At 41.9% G+C, this 23,124-nt stretch overlaps 1 protein-coding gene across 1 annotated transcript; it reads left to right on the forward strand.

Moving 5' to 3' along the window:
- Positions 1 to 6,430: 6,430 nt before the first annotated feature.
- Positions 6,431 to 22,684, forward strand: LOC136318305 (histone-lysine N-methyltransferase PRDM7-like). The gene is made up of 6 exons (XM_066250679.1): positions 6,431 to 6,638; positions 8,450 to 8,508; positions 9,912 to 10,014; positions 10,218 to 10,489; positions 10,863 to 10,930; positions 22,501 to 22,684. The coding sequence occupies exons 1-6, from the start codon at positions 6,431 to 6,433 to the stop codon at positions 22,682 to 22,684; spliced, it is 894 nt and encodes a 297-aa protein (XP_066106776.1).
- Positions 22,685 to 23,124: the final 440 nt, after the last annotated feature.

Raw genomic sequence — 23,124 nt, forward strand, 5'->3', positions numbered from 1 at the left:
GCACTTCATTATAAACGTGCCAATATTCACATTGCACTTTGGTCATGGATTCGAATTTAGCGAGCCACAGAACACACTGAACTTTCCTCTCTACCGTCCACATCTGGACTGCATGGCTGTGGGCTGCTCCTCTGTATACACGGTGTTACGTCATCATCTGTGCATGTGCACATACTGCCACATCATCCTACAGAAACTGGAAGAATTTTCCTTTTATTTGGTGCAGATTTCACATTTCTATCATCTTTTGTTGCTTTCTTGTGACTGGTCAAAAGTGCACCATGACTTTATGGACACACTATAAATGAGTAAGAATAAAAAAAATGTGACAAGAATGGGAAAGCTGTGCCTATGCCCATCCATAAGAACCAACATGGGAGAGAAGGTGGAGAAAACCATTAAAAATAATTTGGAAGAGGTAAAAGTCATTCACGACAATAAGACCTACAGAGTACCTTGACTGCCGAGCAGGGCGGTAGCAGAGAACCTGGGCTGAAACAAGCCCATAGCTGGGTCTGATCTGGAAGAGAGGTGGCAAATTAGCAACATAATAATTACTGGATAGACAGAAGTGTCAGAGGATGGAAGGGTGGGTTTGAACAACAGTCAGCCCCAGAGGCAGGGAAGAGCTAATAATAGAAGAGCATGAAGAGTCCAGCACACTAAAATATTTGTGATCCACACCAGTGTGTCTTGACAAATTGGCTGGAGTGCAAAACCCCAGAATTCCAATGTCAAGGTCATTAGGGCTTAAATCCAATTGTAATGCAGAGACAGGTGGAAAACCCCACATGCAAACTTACATTCTGCAGACTGAGCTGGAGCTTTTGTCTGTGTGGGAAAAAATCCTGTGTGAGCTCCACAGTCAAGTTGTTGAATATAAAGAGGCTACAGAAAAAGGCCAAAATCTAGGAAAAATGTGCAAAAATAACTTTATCATCAGCATCTTCTCATTGATCAAATAAAAAAAAACACGCCACAGTGAGTTTTCAAAAAAAACAAACAGAAAAGAAACTCCACAGTGTGTTTTCCCAGTATACTGTAGTGTTACAAGCAGTCATGCAAACACAAACATATCTACAGAGGTTAAACATTTACACTGAACTCAGCTCCAGAAAATAAGAACTAATAACAGATTAATTCATGTGGATTCTTTTCAGATAGCATATAAAACCATTCATAATATGGACAGTATGAAGATAGACTGACTTTTCTCTCTAAATTCTCAGGACGAGCACAGAGTAAGTACTCAATAAATATTTGTTCACTAATATTTATTTTTACATTCATTCATCTCATAAACATTTACTGTGCTTCTATTGCATGCCAGGCACTGAGCTCAACACTGGTTGCCTATAATGCATGAGAAAGACTCCGTTTCTGTCTTTTTAAATACTCCTCTGTCATGGGTAGCCAGAAGGGAAGGAAAAATATACATAAATAAAATATTTCTAAGTTGTGATAAGCACTAAAACAAAGAACAGAAATGGGCAGCTACTTTAGCTCAAGCAGTCAAGGAGGTCCTCTGAAAGTGTCATTTAAACTAAGGCTCTGTACCTCTAAGAAGACTGCCATAATGCTAAAGAATCCAAGAAGCCTGAACCCAGTTTTAAGTCAGAAGTGTTTTGAGAGAGTCGCAGAAGAAGACATACAAATGACCAATACAATATTTTTCATGTCCAAAACACTCAACCCCAATAAACATCAAACATACATATATAAATGAAAACAAAATATGCCTTTTATCTACCAAATACAAACATTTTTATAATAATACTCAATGTTGGCAATAGTGAACTATATTGCTCTAATTCTAAGAAAATAAACAGGTGAGCGCAGATACATATTCACACACTCCATACATAGATGAACACATACGTATATAAAAATACAATCTATATGTATAACATACATAAACACATATAAAACTATGTATATACACACATGTACATAAAGCACTATATACTATACACATAGGTGTGTGTGTATATGTGTGTATGTGTACCACACACACAGTAGTATACACAATTTTACTGTTTTTTTCTCAAGCTTTCTCATCTTAGGAAATGCCAACAGAACCCAATCAAGTCATCAAACCAGAATGTAAATAGTCATGCCTGATTTCTCCTTCACTCATGTCTCCATCCAATCCACCAATAACTCCTGTCACTTTTGCTTCCAAATATCTACAATCCAGCCATTTTATTCCATTATTCCTCCACCATTATTACCCTAGGGTACACAACCTCTTCTCTTGACTAAACTTTTGCAGTAGCCTCCTGACTGGTTTCCACAGTCTTGGCCGCTTCCAAGCCATTCTCCCTACAACAAACTCAGCTCATATCATATCCTGCTTAATGCCTCTCAGAGGTTCCCACTGCCCTGAGACCACCTGCAGGTCTACCTGTAGAATGGCAGCAAATGTCACAAATATGCACTGTCATTCACACAAGTCAGTGATTATGGAATGAACAGAATGCTGGAGCTAGAGGAGAGTTTAGGCACCACTGAGTGATCTGATCCCTTTATTTTACAAGTAGGGGACACAAAGCCAAGAAATAAAAAGCAACTAAAACAAGACTTCCGGTTTAAGTCCTACAAGTAGGAAGCTTGGAAGTTCTTATGCCCATCCTCAAAAGAGAAAAGAGCTAAACAAGGTGAAAATGAAATACTCCTCCTGGATCCAAAACAAAGAATTGAAGTCTGAGGAAAAACCAATATCTCAAAAATGTATAGACATTTGAATAATGGGAATCTTTATTATATGCGGCTTAAGTGTCTGTTTGTCGCCGATAGCTTATTGGTTGCTTGCATAACTGTACTAGCCAATGGGGTGAAGTTGCCACGGCTGAACGCAAATTGAGCGGGTCAAGGGGAAGGTGAACATTTGTTTGCATTGGCAATCATCTGCTTTTGAAACAATTTAAGGCTGAACGCAAATTGAGCATGTCAGGGGGAAGGTGAACATTTGTTTGCATTGGCAATAATCTGTTTTACATAAAAACTACATCTTAACATAATTTCTTTTAAGACTGCCTCCTAGAAAATACAGGACTGAAGAGGAGAGAAAAGGAGCTAAAGCTGCACAAAAACGGCTTTCTCGACAAAAAGAAACCACTGAGCAGAGAAAGACAAGGCTTGCTTCAGTCGCAGAGCAAACGCGTCTTTCTTGGCAAAATGAGACTGATGAGCATAGAGAAACAAGGCTTGCCTCAGATGCAAGACAGAAAAGCCTGTCTTGACAAAATGAGTCCCTTGAACAAAGGCAGGAGAGAAATGCAAAAAAAAACGACAGAGTAATGCTGACCGAAACGCAAAAAGGATTAAAACAGTTTCAAACAGAGAAACTTTAATTTTTGAGCATTCCTCTGGTGACATGAATATTAAATGTGAACACTGTCAGTCCTTAAACTTCAAGTTAGAAACTAATCTATTTGACCGGTGGCAAGAAAGGGATTTTCTCAATGTTGCAAGTACGTAAACATTGTAGTTCCACTACTTGAGAAATATCCACCACTCTTGAATACATTATTGACTAATTAGCATCCAAATAGCAAACAGTACATGGATAGCATTCGATCCATTCATAGTTCGTTTGCTTTTGCGTCCATGAGAAACAAACCAATTGACTTGCCTGGACCAGGACTTTATTGCTTTCGACTTCATGGTCAAGTTTACCATCAAACTGGAACTTTGTATCCTTCTGACGGGAAAAGAAAGTTTGCTCAATTATATATACTTGATCCCTCAGAAGCCAGTTTGGCATGTTCAGAATGGAATAAAAGAGTTCCTGAGACCTTACTTAATGAAATGGGGAAACTATTTCAAGACATTAACCAATTTGCACGTAAAATAAAAAAATAATTGATGCAAGGCGAGCTTAAAAATGATGGAAAGATCTACACAAAAAATGTGTAAAAAGAGATCTTTGACATGTAAATTAACATTTTATTATTTAAATCATCTTTATTTATTGAGCTAGCGGTGGCTCTTAAGAAATGTATCACCAGTGGTTTCCTTCATTGCACTCTACTTTAAGCAATTAAGCAAGTAGAAGGGGGAAACCCCATGGGGCACTAAGCAAAGGGGCGTCCTCGCCACCTGCCCTGTGTAATTCAGTTTGAATTAGCAGACACCTTTGCACAAATCATTTTAATTACAATTTATAATATCTAGAACAGCGGTCATTTCATATGACCACCGAGCTCTCTAGTAAGGGCATATCAGAGCAGAAGCCTGTTGCTGCAGCCAATATCAGACTCTATTTAAGAACTCTCCAGTGGGTCCAAGATGGTGACATATGTAAACGCTGAGCTAGCACCTTCCCAAAAACCCATCCAACGTAACCCTTTACTTTGAACAATTCCTCCTGAAAGACAACTGAGAAACAATTAAAGAGCTTCGGCACAAGAAGTCAGAGAAAGAGAGACAGAGACAGAGGAAGAGGGATGCATAGAGAAACCTGAGGAACCATGACAGCTCTGCAGGGGGTGAAGGAACAGCTCAGGAACTAAGAGACCAGTGAGTTCCACTAATTTCACCACCCAAGCATGTGGATAGAAGACAGGAGCTACATCCACACTCTCTGGCCACCCACAGGATGCTGCAGCTCATCCACAGCCACCCCTCCTGGAGCAAAATACAACAGAATCATGAGAACAGCATAGCTTGTATGAAAGAGTTACTCTTCCACATATCAACCCAGCAGGTAGGTATGGCAGGGTGACACTTCACCCACTGAGCTGCATGTGCATGTGGGTCTCCCCCACCTACAAAGAGTGCAGAGCTAGCAAAACACTCTGGTACCAGCTGCAGGACTATTTGACCCAGAGAAAGTGCAGAGATAGTGGGTCACTATTGGCATTACCCCTCCTTGAAAATGGGAAGCCAGCAAGTGGGCTATGGTCTGCACACAGGATTGCCTGATCAGAGAAAGTGCAGAGAATGGGGGGTGCTGCTGCTTTCACTGGTCGGGCTGCTCTACTCAAAGAAAGCACAAAGCTAGCAAAACCTTGCAGCCCAGTGTGGAGTGAGGGGGGGCAATGCTGTGCTGTGCACAGGGCTGCCAAGCCCCAAGAAGGTGAAGAATGAACAAATTAAAACTGTGTGTTCACCCAGGCTACTTCACCAGGACAAAGGGTGGATGTAATGGGGGGTGAGATACAAGAAAGCAATCAGGTAACCCAGCACAGACCGTGCTCTGACAACAGATAATTAAAACAGGACACGCAGAGCACACACCACGCAGCCCCTTTTGCACCAGGCAGCCCTGCCCAGATTAAAAGGCAAGGAGGGCCTGACCAGGCGGTGGCGCAGTGGATAGAGCGTCGGACTGGGATGCTGAGGACCCAGGTTCGAGACCCCGAGGTTGCAAGCTTGAACACGGGCTCATTTGGTTTGAGCAAAAGCCCACCAGCTTGAACCCAAGGTCGCTGGCTCCAGCAAGGGGTTACTCAGTCTGCTGAAGGCCCGCAGTCAAGGCACATATGAGAAAGCAATCAATAAACAACTAAGGTGTTGCAACGTGCAATGAAAAACTAATGATTGATGCTTCTCATCTCTCTCCGTCCCTGTCTATCCCTCTCTCTGACTCACTCTCTGTCTCTGTAAAAAATAAATAAATAAATAAATAAATAAATAAATAAATAAAAAAAAAAAAAAAAAAAAAAAAAGGCAAGGAGGCTCACACAGCCCAGGTGGCCCATTCAGAACCCACTCCTTCAGGCCAGGTGACAGGACAGGCACTGCATGCACCTCCCCCCAATGAAAACCGGCAGGCTGAAACTACTCAACACACAATGTAACAAAGACAACCTGTTCAAGACTGGGTGAATGACTATTCCATTCAACTCAAAAAAAACAAAAACACACAGTCAAAGAAAATGGAGAGACAGAAGAATATACCCCAAAAGAAGGAACAAGAAAAAAACTCCCGAAAATTAAGCTAATGCAATAGATGTGGGTCAATGAACAGATAAAGTATTCAAAGCAAACAGTCATAACGATGTTCAATAAACTTGAGAGTAGAATGGAGGAACTCAGGAGAGCGCATGAACGACAAGAAAATGTAATGAGCTCATCCAGCTTGAGCGCAGACTCCACCAGCTTGAGTGTGAGATCATAGACATGACCTCATGATCACCAGTTGAGCCTAAAGGTCGCTTACTTAAATCCCAAACCGCAGGCTTGAGCAAGGGGGTCACTGACTTGGCTGGAGTCCACAGCCTGTCCTGTCCCTGCATCCCTAGGGCTGGCCCACCTGTCGCCTCTTAAGACACCCCATCGCAAGCGCACACACAAGCGCCCCTGGGTCAAGCCGTCAGCCTCAGCGCCATCTCCTGCGCAGGCACGTCAGGGCTGAGTGTGCGGGGTGGCCAGAGCATGGACCAAAAACTGTATCCCGTGAAGTGGCGCTGGGGGAGCGGCGGAAATGGCGCTTGGGGGCAGCCAGGACCCAGTGGGGCGAGAGGCGGTTCTGCAGAAGGCTGTGCGAGGTCACGTGGCTGCATCTTCCCCCTGGCACCCAAGGACTTCAGGGACATCCGTGCCTATTACTACTGGGAGGGCCACCTTGGGCGACTGGGCAAAGGTGCGCTGCCGCAACATGGTGAGGAACCAGGAGGCGCTGCTGCGGAAAGGTGATGGGGCCCGGGGACCAGGCGGGGACCGCGGGGTGGCACACAGGCCGGCCCAGTGTCGGCTATTCTCTGTTGGCAGATAAAATATATTATGCTCACTTTGTTAAAGATGGTGCTGCCCAGGTGGGAGCCCATCACCCAGGTGTGTTGGGGGCGGGCTGTGGGCAGGCAGGATCCTTGTAGCCTGCGGCTTGGTGTTAGGACTAAGCCTTTCCCACCCTTTTTGTTGTGGGGTGGTACAATTCCATAATGCTTCAGATAAGTGACTTTGTATTAGAGACTTTCCTATTTTGCATATTGGATTAAAGGTTCTTAATCTACACTATAAAGGGGGGCAGACCTGGAGCTTGCTCTCTAGGTTCCTGAAATTAGCATTAGAGAGGAGAGCAGAGAAAAGCTATGTGGAGGAGGCCAGGAGAAGCAGCCAAGATGGCAGAGTGCTGAAGGAAAAGCCAGTTTGGGCAGAGAGTAAATGGGAAACAGAGGTGAATAAGTCTGGTGAGCTAGAAACCTTTGATTCTAGGAAACTCGGATAAGTCAGTAGCTTTGTGAGCACTGAATGAGTGGGTTTTGGAGCCGAATGTGTGTTTTACTTGCCCGCCACGTGCAAGCTAGGATTAAAGATGATGACCCATCAGCTTTTAGCTCCATTGTTTCTTTACCAACTGTCCAAATCCAACGCGAACCAGTGGGCCAGGCAGCTGTGATGGTGGCGGTGGATCGTGGCTTTACATGCTCCTTCAAGCACTTCCCTTTGGGGACCATGATTTTGTTTCTCCCCAGACCTCAGAGCACCTCGGCCCTCTTTCAACACAGGCAGGCCACAAGACCCCCCACGGAAGACACTGAGGCCTCGCATGAAGAATGGACCCAGAGGCAGTGAGGTGGAGTCCCAGGCAGGTGGAGTCCGCAGGCACGGCACTGCCCTTTAGAAACCAACCTGGGGTGAGTGAGGTCCCCGCCTCTCAGCAGCTAACAAGGGACAGAACTTACATTTAGCAAACGTGAGATGCAAACAGTTCACTGTGCAGTAAGAGGCAATACGCTACACTGCTTCCATGTGTAAATAATTACACATATTTGTAGATGTGTTAATGAGCAGGAACAGTATAAAAGAATAAAAGCCCATAAGAAATAAAATTTTTATTTAGAGAGAGGAGTAAGAAAAAAGAGAGAGAGAGAGAGAGAGAGAGAGAGAGAGAAAGGAGGCAGACAGGAGCAGGAAGTATCAAATTGTCATAGTTGCTCCTTGTATGTGCCTTGACCAGGCAAGCCTAGGGTTACAAATTGGTGACCTCAGTGTTCTAAGTTACTGCTTTATCCACTGTGCCAACACAGGTCAGGCAAATTTTTTTAAAAAAATTAAAAAAAAACAAAAGACAGTAAGAAGAAAGTGTAATGTTAAAGAAATAGACTTTCTGTCAAGTTAAGGGAACTTTATTATATTTTTCACATGAACAGCCAATTTTTTCTTTTTTTTTATTTCAGTGGGAAATAGAGAGAGAGGGAGGGACAGACAGAGGCAGACTGGCTGAAAGTGAGAGAGATGAGAAGCATGAATTTGTCATTGCAGCTCCTTTGTTGTTCATTGATTGATTTCTCATATGTGCCTTCACTCGGGGGGCTACTGCACAGTGAGTGACCCCTTGCTAAAGCCAGCTACTTTGGACTTCAGCCAGAGAACATGGGGTCATGCCTATGATCTCATGCTCAAGCTGGCAACCCTATGCTCAAGCTGGTGAGCCAGAACTAAAGCCGGATTAGCCCAAACTAAAACCGGCAGCTTCAGGGTTTCAAACCTGGGTCCTCAGCATCACAGTCCATCCTGGAGAAGCAAGATCCTCTGGACAACACTCTAGATGAAAATTGGGTAAGAGAAAATCATTTGTAGATTTCAGCTGCTCTGAACACTGGGCCAACACTCCATCCACTGAGCCACTGGCTAGGGCTTAAGTTCAATGTAAAATAACTGACAGATACAAGTCCAATAAAAACATCTCTGATAATAGCAACCGTATACTGTTCGTGTTCTATAGCAGCCTTTCCTAAATGCCTTACATATACTGTGCCCTTAATGAATAACTAAAAGTTAGAAAGTTAAACCCCATAATGGGAAGATGTACAAACAAATATTGTATTGGCCATTGACTAAATAACTGACAGATACAAGTCCAATAAAAACATCTCTGATAATAGCAACCGTATACTGTTCGTGTTCTATAGGCAGGCCTTTCCTAAATGCCTTACATATACTGTGCCCTTAATGAATAACTAAAAGTTAGAAAGTTAAACCCCATAATGGGAAGATGTACAAACAAATATTGTATTGGCCATTGACTACAGTCAGTGTAGAGGCTTATTATAGTCCTCAAGAAAGGCTAATAAGTATGGCCTATATATGTGGAGTAGACTTTGGATAAACCTAGATTTAAGCTCTACTAAACCGAGAGTGAATGTAGCACTGGAAATTTCAGAAAATCTTACAAACTCTCTGAGCTCTTGAATGCTAATGTGTAAGGTGAAGATACATGCATATATTCTTTGACAGTATTCAATTAAATTTATTTTTTGTGTGTATTTGTTTATGTTTTAGGTAAGACGAGGGGAGATAGTGAGGCTGATTCCCATATGCACTGTTTCCAGGATCTACCCGGAAACCCCAATTTTCAAGTACTGAGCTGTTTTTTTAGCACCTCAGGATGATGTGATCTAGCTAACTGAGCCATCCTCAGTGCCCAGGGCCAATACTCAAAACAGTTGAGCCACTGGCTGCAGGAATGAAAGAGGGAGAGGGAGGGGTGGAGAAGGAGATGGTCTCTTCTTCTATGTACCCTGACTGGAATCAAATCCAGGACATACACTGGGCCAACACTCTATCCACTGAGCCACTGGCTAGGGCTTAAGTTCAATGTAAAATAACTGACAGATACAAGTCCAATAAAAACATCTCTGATAATAGCAACCGTATACTGTTCGTGTTCTATAGGCAGGCCTTTCCTAAATGCCTTACATATACTGTGCCTTAATGAATAACTAAAAGTTAGAAAGTTAAACCCCCATAATGGGAAGATGTACAAACAAATATTGTATTGGCCATTGACTACAGTCAGTGTAGAGGCTTATTATTATAGAGCCTTATTCCTTAGTTGACAAAGGAAAATATAGAGAATATAGAAGAACAGGTGATAATTTAATGGGAGGAGATTGTGAGTTTTTGGACAAAATAGAGACTAACACTCCAGACTCCACCAAACTCACTCTTCTCCAACTTAGACACTCAGGAGAAAGGAGACTGAAGTAAAGATGTACAGCCTACGAGAAAGAAAAGGCCATGTGTACCAAGAGGCCAGCGAGCCCCAGGATGATGACTACCTCTGTAAGTGACCCCTCACAAAGCATGTTATCTTTAATACAGTAATTTCATCTGGTCATATGGCCCTTAGAGAATTCTGTTCACCTAGGGGACGTGCACTACACAACTGAGGCTCAATGATATGAGTTCCTGGGCTCACTCTGATGCTCTTTGTGTCCAGGAACATGCACTATACCTTCCCTAATCCCTGTTGCTCTCACCCCCAGATTGTGAGAAGTGTCAGAACTTCTTCATTGACAGTTGTGACGTGCATGGGCCCCCAACATTTGTAAAAGACACTGCAGTGCATAAGGGGCATCCAAACCATGCAGCCCTCACTCTGCCCCCTGGGTTGAGAATCAGACCATCAGGCATCCCTGAAGCTGGGCTTGGAGTGTGGAATGAGGCATCTGCTCTTTCAGTGGGTCTGCACTTTGGCCCTTATGAGGGCCAGATCACAGAAGATGAAGAGGCAGGCAACAATGGATACTCTTGGCTGGTGAGAAGTATTACCTCTTTCTCCGTCTTGTAACTTCCCACATCACTTTCATGGGTTGGTGGGACCTGCCCTTCTACATACTAGGACATGGATGGAGACAATATGGTTAGTTTTGCATTCAGAGGACTTTGCACACTATGGAACTCCTGATAACTATCACAGGTTAAGTGAGAGCGAAGTGTACAGACACAAAAGAATGCCTCCTCCCATCCCTGAGTAGACGTCAACTCAGATGTGATGAGTAAAAAAATATCAGGTGCTCCCAAGTGGCAGTGCATGCAAGCTGAAAGACTTTAGTTGACAGTAGGGTAAAATAATTCTTTTATTACCTTCTCATCCAAAATAACTCTTATATTTTCTTCCTGAAATGCAGATCAACAAAGAGAGAAACTGTCATGAGTATGTGGATGGGAAGGATGAATCCTTGGCCAACTGGATGAGGTAAGGCCAAGAAGTTTCTGGAGATTCACGAAAAACAATTATCCCTCTCAGACGCATACATCTTTCCTTCTCATCATGCCTCCCTCAGTGGTCTCCCTCAATCCTCTGTTCCTCTTTTATCTCCATTCAGTGCTCTTTCAAGGAAAGAAGTATTTAGATGAAAATAGGAGATAAAAATATAGCATATGTCCTCAAAATATAAATCTCTACAAATCTAGACATTTAGGCACTGGAGAACAAATTTGAGGGCCTGGATTACACTTTAATTGAGCTAATCAACATTATTTAAGCAAGCCTTTACTATAACCCAGTTTGGAGGAAGGTATGCATTCCTTAAGCAGATCATATAACCCATCATCCTTATGGAGGACATATTGCAAACCAGAGTGAAACAATTGATTTTGAAAATGTTTAAGTATAATTTTTCTATTTTTGAGAAGTGCACAGTGCCAGGATACCTAACCCAGGAATAGCCTAACACTGTGAGGCCAGCCAAATGATCCCAGTCTCACTTCTTTTTTTTTTTTTTTGTATTCTTTTTTTTATTGTATTTATTTTTAATGGGGTGACATCAGTAAATCAAGATTACATATATTCAAAGGTAATATGTCCAGGTTATCTTAAAGTTCAATTATGTTGCATACCCATCACCCAAAGTCAGATTGTCCTGTCACCCTCTATTCTAGTTCTCTTTGTGCCCCTCCCCCTCCCCCTTCCCTCTCCTTCTCCACTCTCCCCCCCGTAACCACCACACTCTTGTCAATGTCTCTTGGTCTCACTTTTATGTCCCATCTACGTATGGAAAAAATGCAGTTCCTGGTTTTTTCTGATTTACTTATTTCACTCCGTATAATGTTGTCAAGATCCCACCATTTTGCTATAAATGATCCGATGTCATCATTTCTTATGGCTGAGTAGTATTCCATAGTGTATATGTGCCACATCTTCTTTATCCAGTCATCTATTGATGGGCTTTTTGGTTGTTTCCATGTCCTGGCCACTGGTGAACAATGCTGCAATGAACATGGGCTGCATGTGTCTTTACAAGTCAATGTTCTGAGTTTTGGGGGTATATACCCAGTAGAGGGATTGCTGGGTCATAAGGTAGTTCTATTTTCAGTTTTTTGAGGAACCACCATACTTTCTTCCATAATGGTTGTACTACTTTACATTCCCACCACAGTGGATGAGGGTTCCTTTTTCTCCACAGCCTCTCCAACATTAGTTATTACCTGTCTTGCTAATAATAGCTAATCGAACAGGTGTGAGGTGGTATCTCATTGCCGTTTTGATTTGCATTTCTCTAATAACTAAAGAAGATGAGCATCTTTTCATATATCTGTTGGCCATTTGTATTTCTTCCTGGGAGAAGTGTCTGTTCATGTCCTCTTCCCATTTTTTTATTGGGATTGTTTGTTTGTTTGTCGTTGAGTTTTATGAGTTCTTTGTATATTTTGGATATTAGGCCCTTATCTGAGCAGGTGTTTAAAAATATCATTTCCAATTAGTTGGCTGTCTGTTTATCTTATCAATTTCTCTTGCTGAACAAAAACTTCTTAGTCTGATGTAGTCCCATTCATTAATTTCTGTTTCACTTCTCTTGCCTGTGGAGTCAAATTCATAAAATTGCTCTTTAAAGCCCAGGTCCATGAGTTTTGGTACCTATGTCTTCTTCTATGTACTTTATTGTTTCAGGTCTTATGTTTAGATCTTTGATCCATTTTGAGTTAATTTTAGTACAGGGGGACAAACTGTAGTCCAGCTTCATTCTTTTGCATGTGGCTTTCCAGTTTTCCCAGCACCATTTGTTGAAGAGGCTTTCTTTTCTCCATTGAGTGTTGTTGGCCCCTTTATCAAAAATTATTTGACTATATATATGTGGTTTTATTTCTGGACTTTCTATTCTGTTCCATTGGTCTGAGTGTCTATTTTTCTGCCAATACATGTTGTTTTGATTGTCGTGGCCCTATAATAGAGTTTGAAGTCAGGTATTGTAATGCTCCCAGCTTCATTCCTTTTCTTTAGAATTGCTTTGGCTATTCGGGGCTTTTTATAGTTCCATATAAATCTGATTATTTTTGCTCCATTGTCTTTAAAAAATGTCATTGGAATTTTGATGGGAATTGCATTAAATTTGTATATAGCTTTGGGTAATATGGCCATCTTGATTATATTTATTCTACCTAACCAAGAACAAGGAAAATTCTTCCATCTCATAATGTCTTTTTTGATTTCCCTTAACAATGGTTTATAGTTTTCATTGTATAAGTCCTTTACATTCTTTGTTATGTTTATTCCTAGGTATTTTATTTTTTTTGTTGCAATCGTGAAGGGGATTATGCTTTTGAGCTCATTCTCAATGTTTCATTGTTCGCATATAGAAAGGCTATTGACTTCTGTATGTATAATTTTGTATCCTGCGACCTTACTGTATTGGCTTATTTTTTCTAGAAGTCTTTTTGTGGATTCTTTGGGGTTTTCAATGTATAGGATCATATCATCTGCAAAAAGTGATACCTTTACTTCTTCTTTCGATATGGATGCCTTTTATTTCTTTGTCTTGTCCTGATTGCTGTGGCAAGAACCTCTAGTACCACATTAAATAAGAGTGGAGAGAGTGGACAACCCTGTCTTGTTCCTGATTTAAGGGGGAAAGTCTTCAGTTTTGTGCCATTTAGTATGATGTTAGCTGATGGTTTATCATATATGGCCTTTATCATGTTGAGATATTTTCCTTCTATACCCATTTTGTGAGAGTCTTAAACATAAAATTGTGTTGTATTTTATCAAAAGCCTTTTCTGCATCTATTGATAATATCATGTGGTTCTTGTTCTTTGTTTGTTGATATGGTGTATTACGTTAACCGTTTTACGTATGTTGAACCATCCTTGAGATTCTGGGATGAATCCCACTTGATCATGATGTATTATTTTTTTAATATGTTGTTGTATTCGATTTGCTAGTATTTTGTTTAGTATTTTAGCATCTGTATTCATTAGAGATATTGGTCTGTAGTTTTCTTTTTTTGTGCCATCCTTGCCTGGTTTGGTATAAGGGTTATGTTTGCCTCATAAAATGTGTTTGGAAGTATTGCTTCTTCTTCAATTTTTTGGAAAAGACTTTCTGTGTAGAATAGGAACCAAGTCTTCTTGAAGGTTTGATAAAATTCGCTGGTATAGCCGTCTGGGCCTGACTTTTATTTTTGGGGAGGTTTTTAATGGTTTTTTCTGTTTCTTCTCTACTAATAGGTCTGTTTAGGCTTTCTGCTTCTCCTTGACTCAGTCTATGAAGGTTGTATTGTTCTAGGAATTTATCCATTTCTTCTAGGTTGTTGAATTTAGTGGCATAAAGTTTTTCATAGTATTCGACAATAATTCTTTGTATATCTACGATGTCCATGGTGATTTCTCCTCTTTCATTTTGGATTTTGTTTATATGAGTTCTTTCTCTTTTTTCCTTGGTAAGTTTTGCCAAGGGTTTGTCAATTTTGTTGATTTTTCAAAGAACCAGCTCCTTGTTCTATTAATTTTTCTATAGTTTTTCTGTTCTCTATTTCATTTATTTCTGCTCTGATTTTATTATCTCCTTCTTCGCCTGGTTTTGGGTTGTCTTTGTTCTTCTTTTTCTAGTTCCTTAAGGTGGGAAGTTAAGTGGTTCACTTGGGCTCTCTCTTGTTTGTTCATATATGCCTGAAATGATATGAACTTCCTCCTTATCACTGCTTTTGCTGCATCCCATAGATTCTGATATGTCGTATTGTCATTTTCATTTGTCTGTATATATCTTTTGATCTCTGCACTTATTTCTTCTTTGACCCATTCATTCTTTAAAAGTATGTTGTTTAGTTTCCACATTTTTGTGGGATTTTTTCCCTCTTTTTTGCTGTTGAATTCTAGTTTCAAGGCTTGATGATCAGAAAAATATGCTTGGTACAACTTCAATTTTTCTGAATTTGCTGATGTTGTTTTTGTGGCCCAACATATGGTCAATTCTTGAGAATGATCCATGTACACTGGAGAAAAATGTATACTCAGTCACTTTGGGATGAAATGTCCTGTAGATGTCTATCATATCCAGGTGCTCTATTGTTTTGTTTAAGGCCACTATGTCTTTGTTGATTCTCTGTTTGGATGACCGATCTAGAGCCGTCAGCGGTGTATTGAGGTCTCCAAGTATGATTGTATTTTTGTCAGTTTTTGTTTTAAGGTCAATAAGTAGCTGTCTTATATATTTTGGTGCTCCTTGGTTTGGTGCATATATATTAAGAATTGTTATGTCTTCTTGATTCAGTGTCCCCTTAGGCCATTATGAAATGGCCATTTTTGTCTCTGAGTACTTTTCCTGTCTTGTAGTCAGCATTATATGATATGAGTATTGCTACACCTGCTTTTTTTTTTGGATGTTATTTGCTTGGAGTATTGTTTTCCAGCCTTTCACTTTGAGTTGTTTTTATCCTTGTTACTTAGATGAGTTTCTTGTAGGCAGCATACAGTTGGATTTTCTTTTTTGATCCATTCGGCTACTCTGTGCCTTTTTATTGGTGAGTTTAATCTGTTTACATTTAGTGTAATTATTGACACTTGTGAGTTCCTCATTGCCATTTTATAGATTGCTTTCTGTTAGTTTTGTGCCTTGTTTGATTCTTCTCTTTTGTTTTTCTATCTTTTGTTTTTATTTGGTTGTGTTCCATACATCTTTCCTCTGTTGCTATCTTTTTTAAATCATGTGCTTCTGTGGTGGTTTTTTCAATGGTGGTTACCATTAAGTAATGAAAAGGGTTCCTACCCTGTTCATTGTAGTGCACTATTTTGTGAGTACTTTTGCCCTCCATTGCCCTTTGCTACTGTTAATCTTCATCCTCTCCCCCCCTTTCTTATTGTTGTCACAGTTTAAAGTTGGTTTTGTTATGTTCTTCTTGGAGCTTTTACTTCTGGCTTTGTTGTTGTTGTTTTTTTATTCTTTGTATCTGATTGGAGAACCCCCTTACTATTTCCCGGAGTGGGGGTTTTCTGGTGATAAATTCTCTCATCTTTTCTGTATCTGTGAATGTTTTTATTTCTCCTTCATATTTGAAGGTTAGCTTTGATGGGTATAGTATTCGTGGCTGAAAGTTCCTCTCTTTCAAGACTTTAATATTGGGGTCCACTCTCTCTAGCTTGTAGAGTTTCTGTTGAGAAATCTGATGATAATCTAATGGGCCTTCCTTTATATGTTGTATTCTTCTTTTCCCTGGCTGCCTTGAGAATTTTTTCTTTGCAGTTGGTTTGTGCCAATTTTATTACGATGTGCCTTGAAGTAGGTTTGTTGGGGTTAAGAAAACTTGGAGTTCTGTTTGCTTCTAGAATTTGAGGTGTAGTTCTTTCCAGAGGCTTGGGAAGTTCTCATCTATTATTTGCTTGAGTATGTTCTCCATTCCATTTTCTCTCTCTTCTCCCTCTGATATACCTATTATTCTTATGTTATTCTTTTTGATGGAGTCAGATAATTCCTGCAGGGCTATTTCATTTTTTTTAATTTTTGAATCTCTTTCTTCTTCTCTTTGTTGAGCCTCAAGTTGCTTGTCTTCTATTTCGCTGATCCTCTCTTCTATCTGGCCTGTTCTATTAGGCTAAGCTTGTTACCTCATTTTTCAGCTCATGAATTGAGTTTTCATCTCTGTTTGATTTGTTTTTATAGTTTCAATTTCCTTGGAGATATACTCTTTGTGTTCATCGAGTTGTTTTCTGAGCTCCCTAAGTTGCCTTTCTGTGTTTTCTTGTATATCTCTGAGTATTTTTAGAATTTCTATTTTAAATTCTCTGTCGTTTAACTCCAAGGTTTCCAATATCTTAAATTTTGTCTCCATAGATTTTTCCTCATCTCTCTGTGTTACCTCTCTATCTTTTGTATCCATGATATTAGATTTTCTCTTCTTTAATGGCATCTGAGGGTGGTTTTCTTGATAGTATTAATGAAATTTTATAAGGAATAAAAGGATAAAAAAATAAAAATAAAAATTGCGCGTTTTTTTTTAAAAATTAATCATTAAATAAAGAAAAATAAAATAAGATAAAAATTTGATGAAAAAAAGGGAATAATTCCTTCCCCTCCTTTTTTCCTCTCCTCTCCTCTCCCCTCTTTTGGAAAATCTTGTGATGAACTGTGAATTATATTGTATTATATAGAACAAACAATACCTGTAGTGGAGGGCCTGAATTGGGGAGAATATAGGGGTAAAGGAAAAGAAAAACAAAAAGAAAAAAAATAAAAGAAAAAAATATTTATAATAAAAAAGGGGGGAGCAGTATAGACCCACAAAAAGCAAATTAGGAAAAAATTTGGGTCAAGAATAAAATGTTTTGCTTTTAGGTGTTGTCTGACTCAGAGTTATGATGAGAGGAATAAGAGGGAAAACAGGAAAAAGGGGTGGAAAATTAAAAAATTACTATTGTATTTAGTGAACAAGAACTAGATAAAATGGAGAGCCAGGGATGGGAGCACTGCTAATGTGTTAAAAAGGTGAAGTAAAAACCCTCCAAAATGCCACAAACTTAAGTTTGAGTCCCAGATAAGATAATTTGTTCGTTATTGAAGTTTGAATGAGAGAAGACGTAAAGGAGACAGGAAGAGACTAATATAGAGGGAGAAAAGAGAGAGAGAGAGAGAGAGAGAGAAAAGATGGAACCACTTAAAGAAGAAAAAAAGAAAAAGGAGGAGAGAGAAAGAGAGAGTTAGGGGTTTTGGATTGCAACCCTCAAAGAGAGAAAGGAGGAGGAAAGAAAAGATAATGGGAGATGTAACACTTATGGGTAGTGTAGTTCAAAGAGAGGCGAGAGTAAGACTGAGAGAGAATTAAATGACCAAAATTGGAGTAGAAAAAAAAATCAAGAATGAAGAAAAGAGACACAGATGAACAAATATAATAAAATGGGATAGGTTATAAATCTGCAGATTATTCTTGATTTTGAGAGGTTGTTGTCTTGATTTTTCTTTCTGTCTTTCTGGTCGGTGACTTTGTACCCCGGGTTCTGCCCCTGTGGCACGCTCTGGAAGAGGTTTGCAGTTGATAATTCTCTATGGCGTTGTCATGTATTTGGGCTTCAGTCTCGTTGGCAGTTGAGGTTCATTAGTGTTTATAGGCTCCAACAGTGAGAGGATCTCTCACTGTGAGAGTGTTCCTGGAGCCTCTCTCCTAGTCTTTCCTTCCACAATTAGAAGCCTGATAATCCAGCTATGGGGTTGCTGTTGCCTCTGCCTGGATAGTAAGAGTCTCAAAGAGCTGGCAACTCCCCACTCTATTCCCACTCAGCACAGGGCTCTGAGTAAGGCTCAGTCAGTCAGACCTGCCAGCATAATCAGGCATGGCTTCCTCTCACTCAAAGACCTCTGGCTCTGCCCCTCTGTGGGATAACTCGAGTGCCCACTCCTGAGGGCGTTTGGAGGAATCTCTAGCCCACTCTCCGTGCGCACCCCACCAGGATGTCAGACCAGACAGGTCACACTTCAAGTGAAATCCCTACCCACACGGAAAGATCGAGCTTTGGAATTGGCTTTCGCTCTATCCTCGTGCGGCTTTCCCAAGGGGCTAGGGCTGCCTGAGATTCCACTCCTGGCCCGCTCACAGACCTGCTCCTCTGTGGGAAAAACACGGGTTGCCCACCCCTGAGGAGTTCGGAGGAATCTCCTGTCCACTCTTCTGCGTGTGCACTGACCAGATTATGAGGCTCAGGCATCCGGGACGCCTCTCACTCCAAGAAAGCCTCTGCCCACACGGAAAAGTTACTGGGTTGGAATTGGCTTTCGCTCTGTCCCCGTGCGGCTTCCCAGGGCGCTGGGGCTTCCGCTCCTGGCCCGCTCACAGGCCTCTGACTCTGCTCCTCTGAGGGAAAACACGGGCGCCCACCCCTGAGGAGTTCGGAGGAATCTCCTGTCCACTCTTCCTGCGTGAGCACTGACCAGATTATGAGGCTCAGGCGTCCGGATGCCTCTCACTTCCGAGAAAGCCCTCTCCCCACACGGAAAAGTTACTGGGTTGGAATTGGCTTTCGCTCTGTCCCCGTGCAGCTTTCCCAGGGTGCTGGGGCTTCCGCTCCTGGCCCGCTCATGGGCCTCTGACTCTGCTCCTCTGAGGGAAAACACGGGCGCCCACCCCTGAGGAGTTCGGAGGAATCTCCTGCCCACTTTGCGTGCGTGCGCACTGACCAGATTATGAGGCTCACGCGGGACGCCTCTCGCTCCGCGAAAGCCCTCCTCCCGCACAGAAAAGTTCCGCCGTTGGAGTTGGCTCCAGCTCCCTCCCCGTGCCCGGTCCCCTCAGGGCGCTGGGGCTCCTAGGAGATGCTGCTTTTTGCCCACACAGAGGCCTCTGACTTTGCTTCTCTGTGGGTTAGCACGGGCGGCGCCCACCCCTGAAGTGTTCGTAGGAATCTCTTGCCCACTAACCACACCAACCAGGAGATGCGGAAAATGGCTGCCCCACTTGTCTTTCTTTGTCTGGGTTTGGCGCACGCGTGTTAGCTTGAATTGCCCAGGTTTTTACATGGCTTGGATCTCCGTGCCACAGCCTGGTTTGGCTGTTTGTACCGCAGCCTGGAACTATTCAATCTGTATGCCCGCCTTAGTTTCTATATTCTCAGTTCTCAGTGAAAGCCATCCTGTTTGGATTAGAGAGGAAGGCGGAGCATTTCTTACTCCTTATTTCCCCCGGAGTTTGACCATATATTTAGCCAATCTTTCGCTCGATCCTACCTTCGGGTGTGTTGTGAAGCATCTGAAGACTCCAAGGATAGGTTTTTCTGTTTCTGGTTGAAGTACTTGTTGAGTTTATGGGGAGATTTTCAGTATTGCTTCCTACCGCGCCATAAATGTGATGTCATCTCCCAGTCTCACTTCTAACTAGACCTGAGTTCTGAAGCCTGCAGAGAAATGATCATTGGCCACTTCATGAGGGGATCTTTTATCAGAGGCCACAAAATGTGAATAAGGTATTATTGTTCTTTATGATTTTGGCTAAGACAAAGAAACCTCCAAGTCCAAAACAGTTGGCTCAGTGATAGAGCATCAGCCTGACTGTGGAAGTCCAGGATTTGATTCCTAGCCAGGGCACAGAGAATCACTCATCTGCTTCTTTGTCTTTCCCCAACTCTTTTATCTCCATCTCTTTCTTGCCCTCCCACAGCGAAGGCTCTACTGGAGCAAAGTTGGCCCCAGCACTAAAAATGGCTCCATGGCCTCTGCCTCAGGCACTAGAATGGCTCTGGTTGCAGTGCAGCAACACCCCAGATGGGCAGAACATCACCCCCTGGAGGGCATGCCAGGTGGATCACCCTCGAGCGCATGGGGGAGCTTGTCTGTCTCTTCATTTCTCACTTTGGTGGTGCAGGGAGACCTCCAGTTTTATGTGGGAAACTTGGGTGAGGCATCAAATGCTGCCTAATAAAATGTGAGGAGAATGGAGAAAGGCCTCTCAAGAAAAGATTGCCTTGGGCTGAGTATTGAATGATGTGAACTAATCTAGACACAGAGTTCAACATCAAGTAGCAAGTTATGTGATATAAAACAACCTGAGTTAGTTGGGAAAAGCTAGAGGTCACTGGGGTTTACGACCAATCAGGGTGGAGGTTACATCTGGAATTAGCTTTGGAAAGTGGTATTAGAAAGGATGAGCACCATAAGCAGGACCTGTAGATAGGAAGTCATATGACATTGTGACAGGCTCAGACATTGAACAGAAGGTTCTTTGGGAGCACAGTTGGAGTGGGTGATATAGGAGTTTGAGTGTCAGCTGCAGAGATGGACATTGATCTAAGAGGTAGTAGGAACTCATTGCCTGTGGGTTGCTTCTCTTTCATCTGCCTCAATCCCAGGTATGTGAACTGTGCCCGTGATGATGAAGAGCAGAACCCTGTGGCCATTCAGTATCGCAGGCAGATTTTCTACCGAACCTGTCAGGTCATCAAGCCAGACTGTGAGCTGCTAGTCTGGTACGGTGATGAGTATGGCCAGATGCTGGGCATCAAGTGGTGGCAGCAAGCGGAAAGAGAGAGCTCGCAAGCAGCTAAGGTGGGCACAACTGTTCTTCAAAATGAAAAAAAAGAGAGAATTCTTCTTAGAAATTTTCATGGTACACTCTAAATAAGATTTCAAATCAGATGCTTCATAAATTAAGGATTCATTTCATATGCCTTTGATTCTTAGGAAACATCTTTATATTTGTTACGTTTGATTTAATTTTTTTTAAGTGAGAGAAAGGGAGATAGACATTTTCCTTCATGTGCCCCTACCAGGATCCACCCAGCAACCCAAGTCTGGGATCCATGCTCAGACTAGCCAAGCAATCCTCAGTGCCTGATGTCAACACTTCAACCAGCTGAGTTATTGGGCTGATGCTTTAACCAATCAAGCCACTGGCTGCGGAAGGGGAAGAGAGAGAGAAGGGGGAGAGGGAGGAGAAGAGAAGCAGATAGTTGCTTTTCATGTGTGCCCTGACCAGGGGTCAAACCTGTGACGTCCACATGCTGAGCCAACACTCTATCCTCTGGGAAAACTGGCATGGGCCTGTTTTCTGAGGGCCACTCCTGTCTAGCATATAGGGTAGCAGCAGAGGTTCAGTAGATGCCCAGAAGCCTGGACTGCAGTGCTGTGATCCCAGCTGAGACACTGGGGACCTTCCTGAGTGAGGTGGGACAATGGTGGTGTTCTCGGCTATAGGGGGGCTTATTCTCTTAAGATTTGCTTTGTTAATTTTGGAGAATACACTTCAGTGAATAATACTCTCAGAAATTATTTTATCTCCTAGTGAAAAAGGATTATGGATTAGCTGGAGGGGGTGGGAGTCAGCAATGTAAGAAGTATGATTGGGGACCCTGGCTGGTTAGCACAGTTGGTTAGAGCACAATTCTGTAATACCAAGGTTGAGCCGGGTCAGACCACATACGAGAAATGACCAATGACTGCATATCTAGGTAGAACAATGAATAAATGCCTTTCTCTCTCTTCTTCTTCTTATTTTTTCTCCTCATCCTCTTCATCTTCTTCTTCTTCCTCCTCTGCTTTTTGTCTCTCTAAAATCAATCAATTTTTAAAAGTATGGTTGGAAAAATATTTTGAAAGAGGACTTCCCATTGTATATGAAATGGGCTGACACTGAATAAAATCAAGTATGAATATTTTATGTGAAGCTTGAGGAAGGACATATTTTTAGTTTGTCATCTGTGGGAAACTGTGAAGGAAGAAATTCATAGTTGGGGACAGTGGTCTTTCTAAATAACTGTGTTAAAAGCTACATGTATATAGGAAAGGTTAGCATTGCTCCACTCATACAAGGGGTGAATCAACCCCTGATGCTACTTGACAGTCCTTCATCTAGCAATGTGTAGAAAGGACCATTGATGTGGGCTTTCTCGATTTCTAAAGAAGACACAGTACATAAAAATGAAAAGAGAAAACAGACTGTAAAGAAACACTTTCTGGAAGACAGAGATTACACTGTCAACCCCATAAGAATGACTTGTGGGACAGGTCTTAGCAAAACATATGACCCAGGCAGCATGTCAACATCTGTCCTGACCAAAATTTTCTCTTTCAGCAGAACCACAGCCAGAGATACACCCATGTCTCTTCTGCTCTCTGGCCTTCTCCAGTCAGAAATCACTAAGCCAACATGTGGGACGCAATCACCCCTCTCATATTCGCCCAGGAACATTTGCAAGAAAATACATCCAATCAGAGGATCCCTGCCTAGAGGATCTAAATCAGCAGCAGCAACATACTGATACTCACAACTGGGATGACAAGCTGAAGGTCAAATGGTCAAAGAAACATCCAAATATTTGCTTAAAAGGAACAGGCCAAGGAAGATTTCAAGGGCTTTTTTCAACCTTCCAAAGGACACCTGGGAAGCTCTAGTGAGCAAGAGAGAATGCTACAGGAAAGGCCAAGCAAAGGCCAAGAAGTGAATTCAGTGGACACAGAAAAACTGTCTATGAGAGTAGGAATGTCAAGAATTGTAGCTGTCAAGTATGGAGAGTGTGGGCAAGGCTTTGATGATGGGTCACATCTCCTCAGACACCAGAGGACACACTCAGGGGCAAAAACTTATGTTTGCAAACAGTGTGAGCAAGGCTTTACACAAAAGTCAGATCTCATCACACACCAGAGAACACACTCAGGGGAGAAGCCCTATGTTTGCAGGGAGTGTGAGCAATGCTTTTCA

Source organism: Saccopteryx bilineata, unplaced genomic scaffold (genome assembly GCF_036850765.1).
Source record: "Saccopteryx bilineata isolate mSacBil1 unplaced genomic scaffold, mSacBil1_pri_phased_curated manual_scaffold_29, whole genome shotgun sequence".
NCBI classification, from domain to species: Eukaryota; Metazoa; Chordata; class Mammalia; order Chiroptera; family Emballonuridae; genus Saccopteryx; species Saccopteryx bilineata.

Excerpts from the sequence above, each read along its gene's own strand:
- LOC136318305 (XM_066250679.1), top strand. The coding sequence starts at position 6,431 with ATGGCGCTTGGGGGCAGCCAGGACCCAGTGGGGCGAGAGGCGGTTCTG. Across the intron at positions 6,639-8,449 it reads GGAGGCGCTGCTGCGGAAAG|CATCACAGTCCATCCTGGAG; the intron begins GTGATGGGGCCC and ends CTGGGTCCTCAG. Across the intron at positions 10,490-10,862 it reads ACAATGGATACTCTTGGCTG|ATCAACAAAGAGAGAAACTG; the intron begins GTGAGAAGTATT and ends CCTGAAATGCAG.